Source organism: Colossoma macropomum, unplaced genomic scaffold (assembly GCF_904425465.1).
Source record: "Colossoma macropomum unplaced genomic scaffold, Colossoma_macropomum, whole genome shotgun sequence".
NCBI classification, from domain to species: domain Eukaryota; kingdom Metazoa; phylum Chordata; class Actinopteri; order Characiformes; family Serrasalmidae; genus Colossoma; species Colossoma macropomum.
Genome location: NW_023494791.1, coordinates 19744425 through 19762838, shown reverse-complemented (window position 1 = coordinate 19762838; position 18414 = coordinate 19744425). Strand labels below are relative to the sequence as shown.

Below are 18414 nucleotides of genomic sequence, written 5' to 3'. Positions count from 1 at the left end.
AATACCGGCCAGCACTAGTACTGGAGATTATCACTTATTCCTATGTGTTAGCATGCCTTTTTCAGCAGGGTATTATCAAATAACCGGTAGATAATTTCCCAGCCCTTTTTGAACACTGTGAGCAATCAGGCTCTGATTCTGCCACCCTCTACGTTTTTGTGGGTTAAGACTCATATAGTGGATGATTTAATCTAGCTCCTGTGGTTTGCGCTAGACTGAGAGGATGTAACAGCAGATTAGGTAAGAGTCCTGCAGCTGTCTGACTGCTGCCCGCCCCCTTGCTGCCTCTCTCCAGGGGGATGATCAATGACTGCCCCTTTACACCCTCAGCCAGCAGGTAGCGAGGGCTTCTGGGTAAAGATCTGACCCTTCATCTCCCCTGCTCATCCATAGACCCTGCCAGTGGCCCTCTCAACATGAGATCTCTATATGTTTCATAAGGACCGTATGAGTCTATAAGCAGTGAAAAGGGCAGATTCTAGACTGGTCATGACTAAGGGTGTTAACTTCCAAACTTGCAAGCCTGACTTTGATTAGATTCCAATGAGTCCAGTATTGATTCCATTTCTTTAAGAAACTATTCAACTGCCCTCTCTATGCAAGGTTGGACAGGTTTAACAGAATGTTGGTAAAAATCTCACATAACCTACAATGATTTTCAGCACAAACAAAACACCTCAAGTTACAGTGATATTCATGTGAAATGATGTTTATTTGGTATGTTAAAGGTCCCACTGTTAGGATTGATGTAGTTTTATTTGCACAGTGGCAAATTTGTTGTTGTCATACCCCACCTGCGTAGTTTCACTACAACAATACAGTCCAGCTTGGTAGCATAGCATTTTAAACTGGAAGCTCACCATTATGTAGCAACTCTAAACATAATGCTACAACTTCCCATTAGGTTGACTGGAGTTTTTACTAAGCTTGGATGATAACCTCAATGTAGACAAATATTAATCGTCTCCAAAACTATTGCAATGAATGATATCATCGCTTGAAGCCTATAATTAAGTGCAGTCTTTTCTGTTGTATACAGGGTGGTCCAAAGGTCTGAGAGCACTAGTGAATAAAAAGTAGAATCTTTTAAATTTTAACATGAATTTCAGAATTCCTTAGTATTTCATGTGTCCTTATTTTGCTTTTATGACAGCTTGACTGCATGCTGGCATGGTCTCCACAAGTTTGTGCAAAAGCCTTTGATGCACGGCAGAACAAATCCTCCTGAGGGTCGTCTGACCACAAGCGTCAATGGAAGAGATAAGACTAAAAAAAGATCTTGTCGTACAAAGGCCTTAACCTTGTCAGTCCCACAAATTTGCTTAAATTTGAATAGTGACTTAGAAACAGTGCAGAATCTTGAATATTTCTTCTCTATTTTACTTGTCATACCTTTTCATTGTTTAAAGATCAAACAAATTCAAAATTCTAAAATGTTCTATTGTTTTATTTCCAGGTTTAAATGAAAAATTTCAGATTTTCAATGTGGTCTCAGACTTTTGGGCCATAATTTAGAATGATTCCATAAAAGGAATGGTTAAGGCAAAAAGGCAAGGCAAAAAAAAATCACAAGACACATGAAACAGAACAAAAGAACAATTTGGCACTACAATTTTATTTCAGCTGAAAAATGAGCCCCTACTTTTTTGAATACTAGTATATAATTGATTGCAATTGTTACAATTGCTCTAATGTTCCAAAATCAATGCAGACGACTTACCACCTTGGTTCGATCACAATGCATTGCTACACTTTTACACCCCTAGTCCCACCTATATGTAGAGCACAAGCCTTTCACTGACACACTGGGATGTCTTCCAGGGAACGTGAATGATGTATCCTAAGGCCAGTAACTGAAATGGATAATGTGGATCATTTTCACTGTGTTTAACTAGACAATTAAGAGATTAGCTGGAAAGGTGGAGAGTAAGAATTGACAATATATGCTGTTCAACAAGACGGCAGGCCTGTGTCGGGAGCTGATAATGTTAACTACACATTTCAGAAAATGATGGTGACTAGATAATGTATGTGGCGCCAATACTGATGGCTTGAGCACAGTGAAGCAGAATTGAAAGCATTATGTAAAAGGCTATGATACATTTTTATTTTAGCAGATTTATCTGTCTTGCTTCTATCTGGGAAGCCATTAGAGAAATATATCTTTTTTCTTCCCTTTTCTGTATTATATGAAAAAAGAACAATGCACTTGTAAGGGTGAGTGCGTACACCAGGGAACTAGAAAAAGCAATAGCTAGAGTTGCATCGGCAGCAAGCGTGAAGGGCACTGTAAAGGCCTAATAGCACCTGAATATTATCCTCCACCAGCATGTAGTAGTGTTAACATGACTTGGTCTTGTGATGAGGTAAGAAAGGCCTGAATCAATTGCTTATTGCTGAGCTAATGAAGGATCAATGAGACACTGTAGCCTTCTACTTTGCACAATGCATTCATCCATTCTTCCTTTTCTACACTGCATGCAAGCACAGATGCAGACATTTCACATACTACAGTCAGCATGAATATTTATAGCTCACGGCATTAGCGACAACAAACAGGGATCACTTGGGGAATACATGGCTGTCTATTTGGGCAACAGCTTAGCTGCATTTGAATTTCCATTTAACTGTGAAAGAAGCAAACAGCCGTTAATTATGCCGATACATTCAAGCTCGGTCAATGGGCTGGGCCACAAAGAGATGAGTAGATTTAATTTAGTACTGGAGAGCGACGCTTCTGAGAAATGCTCCATAACAGTTACACAACCTCACAGCACCCAGCATGGCCTTCTTCTCAGAAGTGGATTTCAGCGTTAGAGTCAAAGGGAGCAAAAAGGGCGGCCTGACGCGCATTCTCCACCAGCCGCTGGATCTCATGAGAAATGAAAGGGAGAAATTAAATTAAATTCTTGTTAAATGTTAAAGCAAGCACGCAGAAACCAATCCTCCCTCTTCAATTCAGCAAGAGGCTTAGCTTCCGAATGAAATTACTGCAAATCACCAAAACAGTACACTGTCACATCAGCCTTGAACTACGCCGAATGCCCACGAAGCATGAAGCGTAAACAGTGAGCAGGGCTTGTTCTCTGTCACATTACCAATGCAAATGCAGCCCATCTTTGGCATTATTCATTATTTACATGAGGCATTGACAGGCCATCTGATTGACAGACAGTTTGAGCTTCCTCACAGAAGGCCCTGGGGAACAAACATACACACACAGAGACCCCTCGGAAACAGACCAACAGGACAGCCCTGGGAAGTAGAGCTATATTTAGGGTGAAGCTGGTCAAGGTCACAGGCAGTGTCCTTTGTGAGAGAGGCAGATATCCAGCTGGGCTGCTGGCTCTCCCTGGGGCTCCGAGAGCAGTATGGATGGGATTGAGTGTGGAGATAGCAAACCTGGCTCTCCTGGCTCACTCTGGCTAAGAAGGGAGTTATGATAATGCAACACTGATAGGCTGGTGGAAGGAGGGGTGAGATGTTCTATTACATATCTTTGCAGGAGGGCAACATTTCAAAAGGCAAATCTGAACTTGAATTGAACCTAAAACTGAGTGTAGTATGATTATAACATTATGGCCAAACTAAATCCCCCTAAAATAGGGCCAAAATATCCAAAAAGGCTCAATGCCACAGTATATTTACTAAGATTAAGCATACATTCATGATCATCATAAAATCCTCAATAAATAATAAGTAAGCTATGTTTGACCGCTTTTTTTTGGCCTCCACTCTCCAGCCGTATATTAACTAGTAGTAGAATAAAGCGAGATCCCAGCACTGGAAATGGTCCGTCAAACAGGTACATATTTTCATATGTTTCATCAAAAAGTTACTGTCCCTAGATTATTATCCATTGGGCTGTTTATAATTTAATGTGTGCTGAATATGATCTATTAATTACAGCCAAACGGAGCTTGATGCTGCAAACCAAGAGGGCAGCTAAAAGCAGCCATGCCCCAGAGATAGAGGGGAAAAATAAAAAGAAATCTGTCTGTCCAAACCCTCTTATGGGATAATCCAGCCTGGCTGGCCACGGGTAACATGGACACACTGTAATTCCCTGCTTGGATTGTTGGCACAGGATTTTAGCAAATGGCAGAAATGCATGTGAAAGGGGTGGGAGGGAGGTGGCTGGGGTCGCTCTAGTTTGATGAAACTCTGTTAGGCCAAAAATGGACCAAAAAATGGCTGGTGTAGACTGCTATTGTCAGAGGTATAGCCAAGTCAGAAACTATTCAGTGACTGTAGATCCTGGGGGGCATGAGTTTCTGGAAATGAACTTCTGAAGGAGCTTAAGACTAAAGAAGTGAGAGAGTGCCGAGTTGGAATGGTGGCTCAAATACGCTAAAGTGTCTTTGTGAAACAGTTTAATAGGATCTGCAAATTTGTGAAACAGACTTTTGGAAATTGAGATAAGACAGAGAACGAGGGCAAGATAGAGACAGAGTAGAGAGAGACAGAGAGAGAGAGAAAGTGAGGGAGAGAGAGAGTCAGAAAATGCGAACAGCTCTTCTCTGCTTACACTCTCCCCTCGTTAGCTGGTGGTGTCAGAGATGTGAACGAACAGCAATCAGAAGGATTTATCTCAGTAAAGACCATCTGCAGCAAAGCTTTCCACTCTGTACAAAGTGTACTGTCTGCTTAGAAACACACTACACAGCACAGAACCTCCAGTCAGCTCCACCACTGTGCCCTGCCACCTCCACTGCTACGTCCACCAGGTCAAATGTTACCAGCATGTATGTTAAGATTCCATACGTTGACTGTCAAAACCATCTTCCACCAGCGTGACAACTGCCTCTAGTCAGAGACATCAGTCGCTACAGAGCATCTGGATGTGTCTTCCAGTGCAGTGAACTCAGGTGTTAATTAGTTGCCGCTATCTGCCTCTTAAACGCAGCGTAAGGTAAACAGCACTGCTTCAGGAAGTGTCCCGTGGCCTTGGCTAGCTCCACAAGTCAGCACTTTCCCCCTTCAGGAAATCATTAGCAGCCTGCTGCTGGAGAGAATGCCTGCCACACACCAACAGCAGTGCCTGATATTTTTTCTTCTTTGTTCTGCACACACTCATTATCCCATTTACAAAGAGACAAAAGCAAATCGAGATAGAGACAGAGACTCTATATCACTGGAATGGCAACATCCATTATACCTTAATGTAATTTTGTCAGTGATGTGAATATAGCCTCATTTGTTCCATCACACACAGACATTAACAATTAACCTGTCACCTTGTAAGCTACATGTAGGACTAAACCTTAATTGCCTAGGTGATCAAGTGATTTTGTTGAATTCCACAAGTATGAAGCAGGGCTGTCACAATTACTCAAAGTTGACTCGATTCGATTAAAATGTACTTTCTTGATTAATCGGCCTGGTACTGTTTGAATGTCACTGCCAAATGAACGGCTTGGTGTCATTTGAAGGTCATTATAAAGATGTGTTCAGCAATCTGAACAAACTCCACAAGTTAGTGCTACTTCTTTTAGTCACTTTTCTTCTTCTAGAAAAAGAGGAAACCACCAGCAGCAGGATCTCATTAATGCACATATGTTTGTGCTTCCAAATTGCATTAAGAATATGAATTAAGATTAAATGTTTGCTGTTACATATTTCATGTACATGAACTAAAAGGTTTTGCTAGGTCTTGCTGAACAGCTCAGCAGACAGTCAAAAGGTTAACAGAGTACTCCAATAATATTCAGTTAAGCTTTACTGAGCCATTGACTGTAAAATTGCATTATGCAAAGTAAAGAAATTGACACCTGAATGTCTGTTAGAAGCTTTAAAAGCTTCAAATGTCCATGTTTAAGTAGACCTGGCTTAAGTAGTATTAAATCCTGTGTCAAATTCTGATATTAAAATGACTTTAAAAGCATTAAACAGAATTTGCTGATGCCTGCACATACTCTGATAATGTATATTTTAAATTCTACTGCTGAAGGACATACTTCTATGGCACAATTTTTTTATTATGTATTCTCCAAGGCTTCCTTTTTATCCTTTTTAATAAAGTATTTAGGAATCTTTAAAAGGCATGGCAGAGTATTTTATTAGTCAGTTAAGCCTATTTTTAAAAAGACTTGATAAACTGCCAAAACAGTAGGTAGATTGCATGATTACTAAAATAAATGATAGCAGCAGCTTTAGTATAAAGTTTTGATCATATCACCCACAACTATGTATGTGTGCATTGGGCTATATGGAAATTTTAGTAATTATTCAGTTATGACTTGAATGTAGTGGGCTGGAACAACTAGATTTGATGTTAAGATAACACCAAAACTAGTGGAGGCTTCTCTTCAGCAAGGTGTAAAACTGAATGACAGGGGGCAAGTTTGTGTGAATGGATGGACAACTTACAAAGCAAACTTTGTAGGAGCAAAATGCTGTGTGTTTGTGCATGTGCAAGTGGCCATGCATAACAACATGTGTATGCAGTACTTTAGTGTAGTGTACATGTACTGCAGTGCTTGGCTTCCCACACTTCACATTCGGTTTACGGAATTCATTATGAACTACAGCTATTCCCATAAGGGGACTTCAAAATCTCTGAGGTACTAATGAAAGGGGAGGGTGTCATGAAAATAAAGCAAAAGAGAGCGGGAGAAGAGAGCAGAGCGATGACCCTGTTTCTCTTTACTGCAACTGCTGCAGTGCTATTGCTGCTGCAGTTTTCAGTTTGCCACTCCACTCACCTGGAAGAACATGGCAAAAACAGTGGTGTCCACTCCTGGTCCTGCTGGGTAGCACTGTCTTCTGGCCTTTTGTTGGGCATCTGAACTTTATGCTTTGTGAATGGTTACAGTTCCCTCAGTTGGGCTCCAGTGCGTAAATGGATTCCGAGGCATAAAAGCACAGGCTGATTGACAGGTAGCAGCTAAAGCCTGCCGAAATCATGGCCCTTGAGAACCAAGACTGGACACCACCGACCTTTACCAGAGATCAGGCATTCTGGTAGAAACTAACGGCCTGTTCTACCTCCTCAAGGCCCCGGCTGAGCTGCGCAAAGGAAAACTTAACTAAATGTAGATCATGGCTTACTGAATGGGATGGTTTACTGCCTGACTATAGGGTGTTTTTTTTTGTTTTTTGTTTATTGATGCCCTCCATGATGATTGATGACCATCCCTTTGCATGTAGTGTACTGAAATGGCCCTCAGTGTGGGGTGCTACAGCAGGCTCCAGTCGGACCCACCATTCATACCGCTGTAGATGCTCCGGTGATGCGGGGACATCTCATCTCCTCCTGACCTCCTCTGGGCCACTTCCCGGCCTGGACTTCCGAACTTGCCATGCTCCGGGCTCGCACTGTACCCGTGCCTCAGCATCTCAGGACTCCCTGAAATCACACGACCCTTTTGCAGGTGCTCAGGCGTCCCTGACAGAATCTGTTTGGGCTCAGGACTTCCACATGCACTCCCGATGCTCCCCCTGTGCTTCTGAAAGAGGTCAGGGCTTCCAGGAGGCTGAGAGGACACCAGCAAGTGCTTGGAGAACTGCTCTGGGCTGCCTCTAGACAGGCCTTTGATGAGCTTTTCTGGGCTGAGACCTCGCAGACCCTTGTGGTCGGGGCTAGAGAAGGAGCCGCAGCGAGGCCGGCATACTTGAGGAAAGGTGTGAGCAGCATATTCCGGACTGGTGCTCCGTCTGCGACCAGAGTGCTCCGGGCCTGGGCCCTCCTCCCCTGAGCCTGACCGGGGCTTGTGGAGGAGCTCTGGGCTGCCCCCCGCCGAACCGGCCAGCAACTGCTGCTTGTGTGTGAGGTGATCGGGGCTATCTGTGCTGCCTGCACTGGAGGTGCTGCTCCCATCCCCAACGTCCCTCAGCAGCCCTGGCCCAGGCACACTGGCATGGGACAGGCTGCTCTGGCTATCGATCGAGTTCCGACAACCTGCTGGTGCTCCGGTGCCCACTGATCCTCCTGTGCTTGTGCCCTTCTCCTCATCTAGCATGAGACACAGCTCCCTCAGTTCTAAGTTCTCCTTCAGCACTTCCTCCTGCCTCTGCTCCAGCTCCTTCAGCTTCTGTAGGTAAAGCGTCACCTCCTTGCGCATGATCCCAGCGCTGTAGCGGCCAAGGCGCTGCCACTCCCTCGAGACCTTCTTCCCCTTCTGTCGGTCATCATCCAAGAAGCAGCAAAGGTCCCGCAGCTCCTGGTTGTCCTCCTGCAGCTTCTGATTCACCTCCTGCAAAGGCAAGGAAAGGAACGACTCAACAGCAATGTCAAAGGAAGGACAATTCAGTGCAACACTACAGCTATTAAGAAGTTCTTAACAATACTGCAGCAAAGGAGAGGCGATACATACACAGCATACAGAACAGAGACATTAATGTGCTGTTCTCCACACACATTTCTCTGTGTCTTTAAAACACCAGCCAGGAATTGGCAAAACAACTTTATGGCTGCCCCTGGTTTAGCTCTTTACCAGCAAAAGTATGTAGATATTCCACATGTTAGTGTGTGTGTTCTTATTTAAATATTCCTCTTGTTGCAGTACCAAAACTAACCTGCCAATTGGAGAAATTCCAAATGGACGCTTTAAAACAGTCAGAATTAGTATTGCAAGAAGAGTCACATAAATTTATAATTTTATTTTCTGTTCAAAATTTCATACACACACATAAACATTTTAAGGTTTCATATATGCATATACACATCCACAAATATGTGTGCATACAATGAAATGCATTGCACAGAATTCTAAAAAGCCTATTGTCATGTCTGATGTTCCAGTGGACCTGAGAAGGATTCATGCCTTGAACATACACAGAATACATATAATATAAATGTGCAGTTGTGTATAAGGTTACATTGTAAAATTTTACTGTAGGGCAGTGTTCATAAGGCTGAATGACACCTAAAAAGCCTTTCATGACAACTACATAAACATTTATAAACACTAATAGGTGTTATTTGTCATAAAGGTTTATATTAAGCTGACATAACATCTACGTCAGGTGACTGATATTTTCATGACATTAGGTTGTGTCATGACACTTTCTGGATTAAAATGACATTGACTTTGTAGTTCAGAGTATGTCACAGTGATATAATGCTAATAATACGACATAGCTTGCCATATAAGGCTGGCTGAAGAAAAATGAGCATTAGGGAAAGTGAGTTTCAACTGCCGTTTGTAAGATTTAAGCTATGTCACATCAGTCAGTTGTTATAATACATTATGTTGTTTCACCCAGAAGGCTATCATGACACAACCCCAGGTGAGAAAAAAAAGGTATTATGTTAACTTGGCATCAGAGATGACAAAAACAGCCTTTATGACAGATGGCCCATGTTGGAATAAGCCTTTATCAATGCTTATGTAGGTTTAAATAAATTGTCAGGATGAGCTTATGTAGGTGTCATGCAGCCTTATTAACACTGCCCTACAGTAAAGTGTTACTGGTTACACATTAATGGGGCTATTCATTAACTTAAGGCTGCTTAGTCAACTGTGTGGTGTTCATTTATTCTTTTGTTATGCAAGGAACTGTTAATCTTTATTTTTTCTCAGCAGTTCTATTTGCTCCTCTCCATGGCCACAGCCCAGAGGTGGGTGTAAAGGACACAAGCTGTAATGCAATATCCCTACAATAGCTTTGGGCATAAGCACCTTGCTCCAGGGTACAATGGCAGAGAAAGGACACTTGACCTCCAGTTTTAGGTCAACTACCATGAAACCTCCAGCTCCTCCACATTCTGATCTCTGGCATGAGGCCTCAACCCACTGAGTCATTGCTGCCCTTCAGAACATCTATGACTGAAAACTGCCTCACACACCTTCAGAATACTAAACAAGCTGGGATACTGGCTTTGACTCATCTGGCTCTGTATCACTCACGTCCCCCAAACTTCCCTGCATTCATAATCCAGCTCATGAAAGAGAACAAGCAGAGCATCTTAGCCAACATCCCTTTATGATCTAAGCACTCGTAAGCACCTGTGCCCATGCATCTATCCTAAAGTTTCATACAGACATAATTTCATAGAACTCACGGTTTTTCGTCATAAACTGAAGTGTTAAGCATTGGACATCATCAGGGCTGATACAGTCATCTTGGTTGTTTTAGCATGTTCCTCCTAACCCAAAAACCCCTCCATATATTAGCAGTGCCTATAGATGTAGTGGTGCTATTCTATGCAGCCACGCACTGGCATCGTCATCCACCTTAGCCCAGTGATACCTTCAGTCCCCGGATCTCGTTCAGGTGCTGCTGAAGCCTGCGGTTCACTTCTCTGATGAGGTTGCTGTGGTCCATGATGACGCTCATCTTCTCCGATTCGGCTTTGCGCAGCCTCCGCACCAGCTCCTCCTTACTCCACTTGAGGAGCTCCTCGTCCGTGAGTTTAGACAGGTCTTCGGCACCACTTTCAGCCTTTTTGGACATGGCTGACTGCGGCTGAGCTTGGCTGGGCTTCTCCATCCTTCTTTAACCGACTTTAGCCGGCGCGCAGGAAGCTCCAGCAGGCTGAGCTGTGGCTGAAAGACAGGAGCAACCCGGCGCCCTGGCCGACACTTTCCAGAAATTTCCTTCCTCAGAAGAACCAGCCGGAATTACGAGACGCTCGTGCGGACCCTCTCGGTGCTATCCATACTGAAACTGCAGCGCTCAAAGCCCCCAGTGCCGGCTGGCCGCTTCTTCTCCTTCTTCTCCTGTTGTGGGAAAAAGCCCCGTGTCTCTACGGAAGAGCCCCTCTCCTCTCCCGTCTGCCGCCGCTTATCGTGCCTCCCTCTCCCGCCATGGAGCTACGTGTAGGACCGGGCTTTCTGACCGCTAAAGCACCATCGCTCCGGGGGCACGGTGCGGGACTGCAGCGCACGCGCCCTAACGCACACACACACTCTCTCTCTCTCTCTCTCTCTCTCTCTCTGTCTCTCTCATCCACATATGCCTCACGCCCCCTTTACCCTTATGGAGATGGCTTTTTAGTGATCTAGCTCCATCTGGCGTTTGTATTGTGTTTGGGTTCAAGATCTTTGGAATGTTAAACATCTGAAACACATATTCATCTGATTAAACATAGATATATAAACATACAGAGCTTTATTGTTATTAGTGCTGTTGTTATTGTTGTTCTCGTCAGTGTTATTAATAATATCTCAATAAATATGTTAATAAAAGGACAGTACACTCTTAGCATAGAGGGTTGCATAGCACCAAAAAAGGTTCTTGTAAAGGTGACTTGTAAGTATCAGAACCCCTTTTGGTACTATATAGAACCATTTTAAAAGGCTCTCTAACCCCTTAAACTGCAGGTTATGTCAGTTATTCATTTTAATGCGTATTGTCCAGCAACTTGTATTACCTGGTATTTTCTGTATTATCTTGTATTATATTATCCAACGTATATTATTCACATATAGACATATACATTTAAATATATGACATATATTTCAGCCATATATCACCATGTACCACGAACTTATGATAGAAAACACTATTCGTATATGGATGGTATATATTACTTATATATGCCTAATTCATGTTATGTAAGGTTTCTTATGCATGTTTTTTGTTTCTCCACATACTTCTTAATAAAGTAAAAAAAAATATAAAAGCATACATAATTAAACTTGAAAAACATGCATATTGTACGCTATACAATAAAGCATTAAAACGTGAAATAAATAAAAATATTGCTCACTGATTCATTTAAATGGTTTAATATTTAAAAGCAAAAAGATAACATAGCAACAATTATAAGTATACTGAAAGGTAGGCTATTCAATCATGTAGCACATGCATATGTTTGATTCATATGCATATATATATATATATATATATATATATATATATATATATATATATATATATACACACACAAAGGTTTAAAAAAGTATACATATATGCATGGACCCTTTATGACATATGTGTATATATGGCCATACATCAGGGAAGGGTAAAAAACCATATAGGCATACAACAGGTTTCCATCACAGAGAAGAACTCAGCCACCACTTATGTATTCAAATAGCACTTTCAGCTGTTACAGTTCTGTATACTATTACCTTTCCTCAAGAACCTGTAAAGGATCAATTTCTGTGTATATCTACCCTTTCCCTCAGTGATCAGCAGGGGCATTGCAAGATTTTGTAAGCCATGTTTAATGCTGCTGCGTACACTGTAACTGTCCTCATGAGTCTATCTTGAACTGATGGCCTTCGAACTGAATGGGCAGGAGAGCACGCATCCTTGTTTATTGTGAATATAGTGTATAGTCGTGTAGTGAAAGAGCACACAATAGAGCACACACAGGGGCTGCTGGGAAATGTGGTGGTTTGAATAGGGTGTTGTTTAAGATATAGGTCAGCAGGCTCACTGTCATTTACTCCAAAGGCTCTGGTGAGGTGAGGATGATGGTTCTTGTTCGTTGATCTGACCTGCTGTTGAAAAATGTATGAATCATTACCGCTATAAGAAGACAGATGGAGCTCTGGCACCATGCTGTTTTTTTTAGGTTCTTAAATAAGCAGTAGGAGCAGAACAATGAGAAACACTTAATACCAGGAACAAGGTAATACATTTCAAAAATGCTTTGGCAAGACTTTGTAAGGAGAGAAGCAAACAAGTGGTGTGTAGGTCTGTAATTAGTACAAACAAGAGACAGGTGATCTCGAGTGGGCCGGGCCTAAGTGGGGAGGACCAATCAGGAACGGAGGAACTAATGACTAATGCAGGTCTCTGTGGGGTGAGTCTCCCTGACAGTTTTCTATTTTTGACCTGCAGATGAATCTTCATTTATTTATTTATTTTTTTACTCATAATTAAGTCCAAAGTGAAAAGCCCCATTATTTAATCCATGTTTGCCCTTCTGTTGCCAGTATCCTGTACTGTAAGATCTATAGACCTGTAACTGAGATGAGTGTTAATTGCTTGGGGGATTAACCTGTAAAACCAGTCGTGCTAACAAACTCTCCACCTTTCCCTCAAGACAACAATCAGCATTGGTTCCTTCAGCAACCAGGTGCTGTAGCAGACACAGGTACAATAGGTAACTATACCATTTCTACTCTTATCTTATTCTTATTCTTATTCTGTACAATGCCTAATAGTCAGAACATGCACTATATTATTTATAAAAACTGCTAAATCTTATTGTAGAGTATGTAATAAAATGTGATGACATTCTTAGCCCATAGCAGCATTTTCAGAAAGTGGGCCTGTTTATTTTGGTTTTCAGGTTTCCTCTAAGCAACCATGCAAAGCATTTAGCCAAATTTGATATTAAAACTGAGCATGAATAATGTTTGTGTCGAAGTTCGAGGGTGTATCCTCAATAATCTGCCTGTTTGTCCACCTTGAGGTTTTATCCAGAAATACTGTGTTGCCCGAAGAGCCACTGTGGAGTGATGAAGACCACCCTGCCTGTTGCTCTTTGCCTTCTGTCTGTGGTTCTTCTCCCTCTTGGAGAGTGTTGGGAAGCACCTTTGTTTTGCCATGGATATGAATGTCCAGAGTTCACTGTGGTAAACACGTATGAGGTATGCCTTCAGATGATCTTTCTTTCTGATATAAATTTGTCTACACAGTCAATACTATAAGTGTAAATATAGTAATGGCCTTTGGTTCTTCATCCTGGTCTCTGATGTTTGAACAGTCTTTTGAGGAGCGCGTCTATACCTCCAGTCGGTGGATTACAACAGACATCGCAAGCATCAGTAACAGCGACGTAGCAGCTGGACTTTGGAAACTCTATGAATACACGCAAGGAGAGAATACTGAGAGTAAGTTCAGATACAAGATGTGTTTAAATCCTGTGAGACAGCACCTTTAAAAAGCTTGCTGTGTTTCACTCTTTAGAAAGGGTGCTTCCCACAACTAGACCTGGGCTTGTGTCAGTGAATGAGGCCGGTGAGAATGGGCAACGTCAAGTGTCGGTCTCTTTCTATGTCGCCCCAGACACTGTCCTCCCTCAGCCGAATGATGGTACCATTAAGGAAATAACCAGACCTGGTGGCACAATCTATGTCAGGTAAGCCGACCTGTGCACAGTGTAATCTGAATAGCTTCAGAAGAGCTTCGAAAGACCAGAACTGACAAGAAGTGTTATATTGACTGAAGTTAATTTACTTAAAAATACACTTTAAGGATTAGGCCATTGAATTCTTTTCAAAACCAAATAGTTACATTTTGTATTTGCTTTTTTATTAACATGCCTAAACCTATTTTCTAGGGGTGTAATAATTTTGAAACTGAAAAAAATGAGTTTTGTTACTTTAGTAATGTAGTGAGAGCTCAACAACTGGTTGGGGTTGGGGGGGGGTGAGTGTCGCAGTCCCATTTCCCAAAACCATGACACGAGACAGAGGACGTTTTTATTGTGCTTTCGGAAGAAGGGTACTGCAATACTCACCCCCCCCCCAATCCCCAACCAGCTGCCACCACTGCCGGTGCAGCCCGTTGAGCTCTCACTCCGTTACTAATGTAACAAAACTCATTCTTCATTTTACAATTAACACTTAAAATTATTATTTATTTAAAGTTAGGGTAGGCTATATGTTTTGTTCTTTAGTGGTCTTCTCTTGAATGTTCCAAATTGTTGGTGATTTAATAAAACCCAGAAATATTATGAGATTTTTGGATTGAATCAAACAATGTATTAGGAGAATCAACCTCTACTACTTTGCATTGACTACCTCATATAATCTTAAACAATGTTTACTTCAGGATAAAGAAAATCATACTTCTGGATTTACAGCAAGCTATATTTTGAGGATTGAAAGGGCATATTTAGTATTTACTAAGATTTGATGTAGTGTCAGGCTTCCTTTTAGTTACATTTAAAACCAAATATAGATTTGATGTCCTTCAAAATAATCTTTTGTAGATCCAACAACTGCCATAACGCTCCAAAACGCTAGAACTCTTAGAAACTTGCTTTGATTCATATGTTCTCTCAGCTTGCCTGGGCACAAATCTGTTTTTTTTTTTCTTTTTTAATTGATCAAAGAATTTGGCTAAAATGCAAAAAAGTTTTAGCACCTAATATTTCATATTAAATCTAATCTTTTGTGCACATGGGGCTTTTTTGATCATAAAACAAAAGAAATTCAAATTTTGTTTGGGAATAAAACAAAACAAAAATTAAAACATTAAGATGGGTACAGTTAGATGTTCATACACGACCATAGAATTTTTTTTTACTCAATTTTCTTCTGACTTGAACTCTTTTCCACACAAATGGTGCTTTCCACTGCATGGTACAGCTCAACTCAACCCGACTCTATTTTGGTACCAATTACTTTATTTTCCACTGCAGATATAGTACCCCTCAATGTAGCTAATCATCATAGCGACACCACATGAAACTTCTAGGACATGAAGGAGACAAATTTTGTTCATAAGCTACTTATGGCAGCAAGAAAAAAGACTGCTGAAAAAAAAGCAGAAAAGTTTGGGAAATACTACATCAGACGACGGACGATTCTAGTTGCTCAAAGGTGACGCAAGAGGGTATGAGAACCAGGTAGCTAACGTTAGCATATGTGTTAAGGACGATAGTGATGATTCTTTCCGACCAGTAGCCACGTCACCTTTGGTAGTGTCTCAGCTTACTTGGAGCATCAGTGGAGGTGATACCAAAAATAGTTTGCCTAACAGTAAACCAAAAAAGGCAAGTAGAGTCTGTATCATGTGGTGGAAAAGCAGCAATAATCCTCTTTTTAGATATTTAATTATGGAGGGCTATGGCATTGCTGGGGTTCAAACTCAGAATCTCCTGTTGGGGTGATGGTTTAGTCCATTGCGCCACTCAGGAGCCCCTGAAGCTGCTCAGATTTTGTGTCCATAATTGTTTAATACACTGTAGAAAGTATTTGTTGTTTTAACTTTGAAAAGTAGCATAGTCACATGCGGTGCATCTGTCCATCATTCATCAGAGGAGAATGATGTGTGATGCCTGATGAGATGTGTGACAGAAAGAGTCCTAGCTAATGGAGAAACAGAGTAAAAGACAAATTCAGTATTGTTTACCTCACTGAGATGCAGAGCTAGATAAGAGAGGAGAACTGATCGACTAAACTAAGCAGTTTGAGCTGGGGGAACTCTAGTGTCCTTAAGTTGAGTTAATTCAAAAAAGCAATGTAATAAGTTAACCTTATAATTTTAAGTTGGGCCGACTTCTCATTAGTTACAGTGCAAAATCAAATTATACCGTGTGGCATTTTTCCTTATCGTACTAGATTTAGTTGGACATTAATAGGTAAATAGTTTACTTATCAAACTGCAAATCAGTTTTCAAGGTAGAGGCGCTCTGTTATAATGTATATACATAAACTGTGTCCACTCCTGTTGATTCAGTCATGCACTCTTTCTCCAACACACTTTTTTTCATGATGTCCATCAGGGTATTTTCTGGTGTCGCCTCAGAGTCTGATGCCATAGAGAACAAGAACAAGCTGAAGGAGGACCTGCAGACTGCAGGAAAGCTGTTTGATGAGAACATGTTTGATGGGGCTGGATATGAATCTATGTTGATCTTAATCGACAGACACAATGAAGTGTGGATCCATGCCGCCTGATAGCTGACGCATCTAAACACTATGGATCATAAATGTTATATCACTGACAACTGCATTATCTCTCTTATTTCATGTGTACTATTATATATTCTTCCTGTGCAATAACTTTTATGTGCACCTCACTGCTTCCTTAAGGATTCCTTAAAATTCAAGCATGGGCTTCTTCAGTCTTTCAACAGAGCGAATTACCATACACAGTGTGCAGTACAGATTTAAAAGGTGTTGAACTGTTCTAACCATTTTATTCTAGAACTTCTATATTTATGCGGTCGTATGATATTCTCATCTGATGTTCGGTGCTTCATACTATTAACAGTGACAGGGTTACTCAAATCCTGTATATTTCATCTTTCTCCAAGGCAGGGTCACCACCCCGTCTCCTGTAGATCTACTTTTCTGCAAAGTTTAGTTCTAACCTGCGTCTAACATGCTGCCCCCACCTGACCTAACACTAAAGCATCTGATCCAACCAGTCAAGAAGTTCTGAAGAAGTTCCTGGAGCAGGTGTGGTTAGAACTAGACTCTGCAGGTAGATCTCCAGGACCAGGTTTGGTGACCGCTGGTCTAAGGCGAGAGTTTTTTTGGAATTCTGTCGTGCCAGAGGACCCCTTGAGGGTTCCTTTTAGAACCTGTATGAAGTGGTTTTACATTACAGCAAAAAAAGCTCTCCCTTCAGGGTCAAATCAGAGAAACCTGAATGATTTTATAGACTTTAGAAGAGTAGACTATTAAAGTTTATTTTATGTTGTTTTACCTAACAAGTAATGCATGTTGTGTGACAGGTTCGAGAACAGGTTTTAGGACTATGCCATAACACCCAGATCTTAAATAAGATTTGGAATTTATCCTGCCCTCTTTTTAATATGTTCTTAGTCAACTTAATGTTTATCTAGATGTTGCAATAAAAACTGGCATACAATCAGAATTAATTCGTGTTTTAATGTGTTTTGATTAAAAAAAATGCCTACCTCAATCAATGATGAACTCTGACTTTTATCCCCTTAAACCCTAAGGGCCTGCATGTGGAATCTCATTTTATGCCCTTGCTCTCATAACTACATACTAGTTACTGAATAATAAGAGTCTTAAGATTTATAACTGAATAATAAGCCCAGGGTTAACTCCTCAGTTGAAAAGAACATATAAAGGAAACGAAAGTGTTACAGTAGCTATTCACTTATCTTTCAGCACTGCTACCACGGAAGCAGTTCTGCTGCTTAGAGGACGTCTTCCTTGACAAGTCGTTTGACCTGAAAGCGAAGGTGTTTGGGAATGATGGGTATGAGGACAATGTAGATACACTGCATCAGGCGTCTTCTGAACTGTAGTTTCTGCATATAAGCTGAACTGTCTTTCAGAAATCCTTCACCCTATGCACTTTTATTATCTAGGAATTATATCATTAAAGATTTAATGCCCCACTACACTGAAAGTGTTGGCCCTTCAGGCAAAAGTATTGTTCTTCTGAAAGGAATAAAAAGCCAAAGTTGTTGACATTCCACACCATCAGGCTAGATTTATTTTAATTTATTCTGTGCATTTAATTATATTAACAGCAGAAACTTTTCTGTACGCTGACCTTTATATTTATTGAAAACAAAGATGGAAGATTTGCGAATGTATGTGGCCATGTTTTGAGCTCTTTGTGGGGACCAAAATTCCTATGACGATGGAAATTATGAAAACACGTGAAGTTGTGGGCACACAGACCAGCTTCTTGTATCAAAAATCAACTGCTGTTTGAAAAAAATGAAACAGTGATCAGAATTTGGATTCTGAGGTTAAGATTAAGGTTAGGGTGACTGGTGGCTACCTGTTTAGCTCTTCGTGTTGTGTGTGTGTGTCTGTGTGTGTGTGTGTGTGCGTGTGCACGCATGTGCGT

The 18414-nt window shown here is 41.2% G+C and overlaps 2 protein-coding genes across 3 annotated transcripts in view; one reads left to right on the top strand and one right to left on the bottom strand.

Annotated features, from left to right (window-relative positions):
- The window catches only part of ccdc85a (coiled-coil domain containing 85A), a 28474-nt gene extending 17619 nt beyond the window's left edge, over positions 1 to 10855 (bottom strand). Inside the window, exons 1-2 of one of the 2 annotated variants that reach the window (XM_036574297.1) lie at positions 10195 to 10855; positions 7205 to 8195 (exon numbers count right to left, since the gene is read on the bottom strand). In XM_036574297.1, coding sequence (XP_036430190.1) covers positions 7205 to 8195; positions 10195 to 10434 — 1231 coding nt within the window. In that variant the 5' untranslated portion in view covers positions 10435 to 10855. The remainder of the gene's footprint in view (positions 1 to 7204; positions 8196 to 10194) is intronic. The other variant, XM_036574298.1, reaches the window with a different exon arrangement.
- Positions 10856 to 12353: 1498 nt separating this feature from the next.
- soul2 (heme-binding protein soul2) lies at positions 12354 to 17505 on the top strand. Its single transcript, XM_036573456.1, has 6 exons — positions 12354 to 12700; positions 12944 to 13003; positions 13316 to 13493; positions 13610 to 13736; positions 13813 to 13984; positions 16358 to 17505. Exons 1-6 carry the CDS (start codon positions 12684 to 12686, stop codon positions 16530 to 16532), a joined length of 729 nt encoding a protein of 242 aa, XP_036429349.1. The 5' UTR covers positions 12354 to 12683; the 3' UTR covers positions 16533 to 17505.
- The last annotated feature ends 909 nt before the right edge of the window (positions 17506 to 18414 follow it).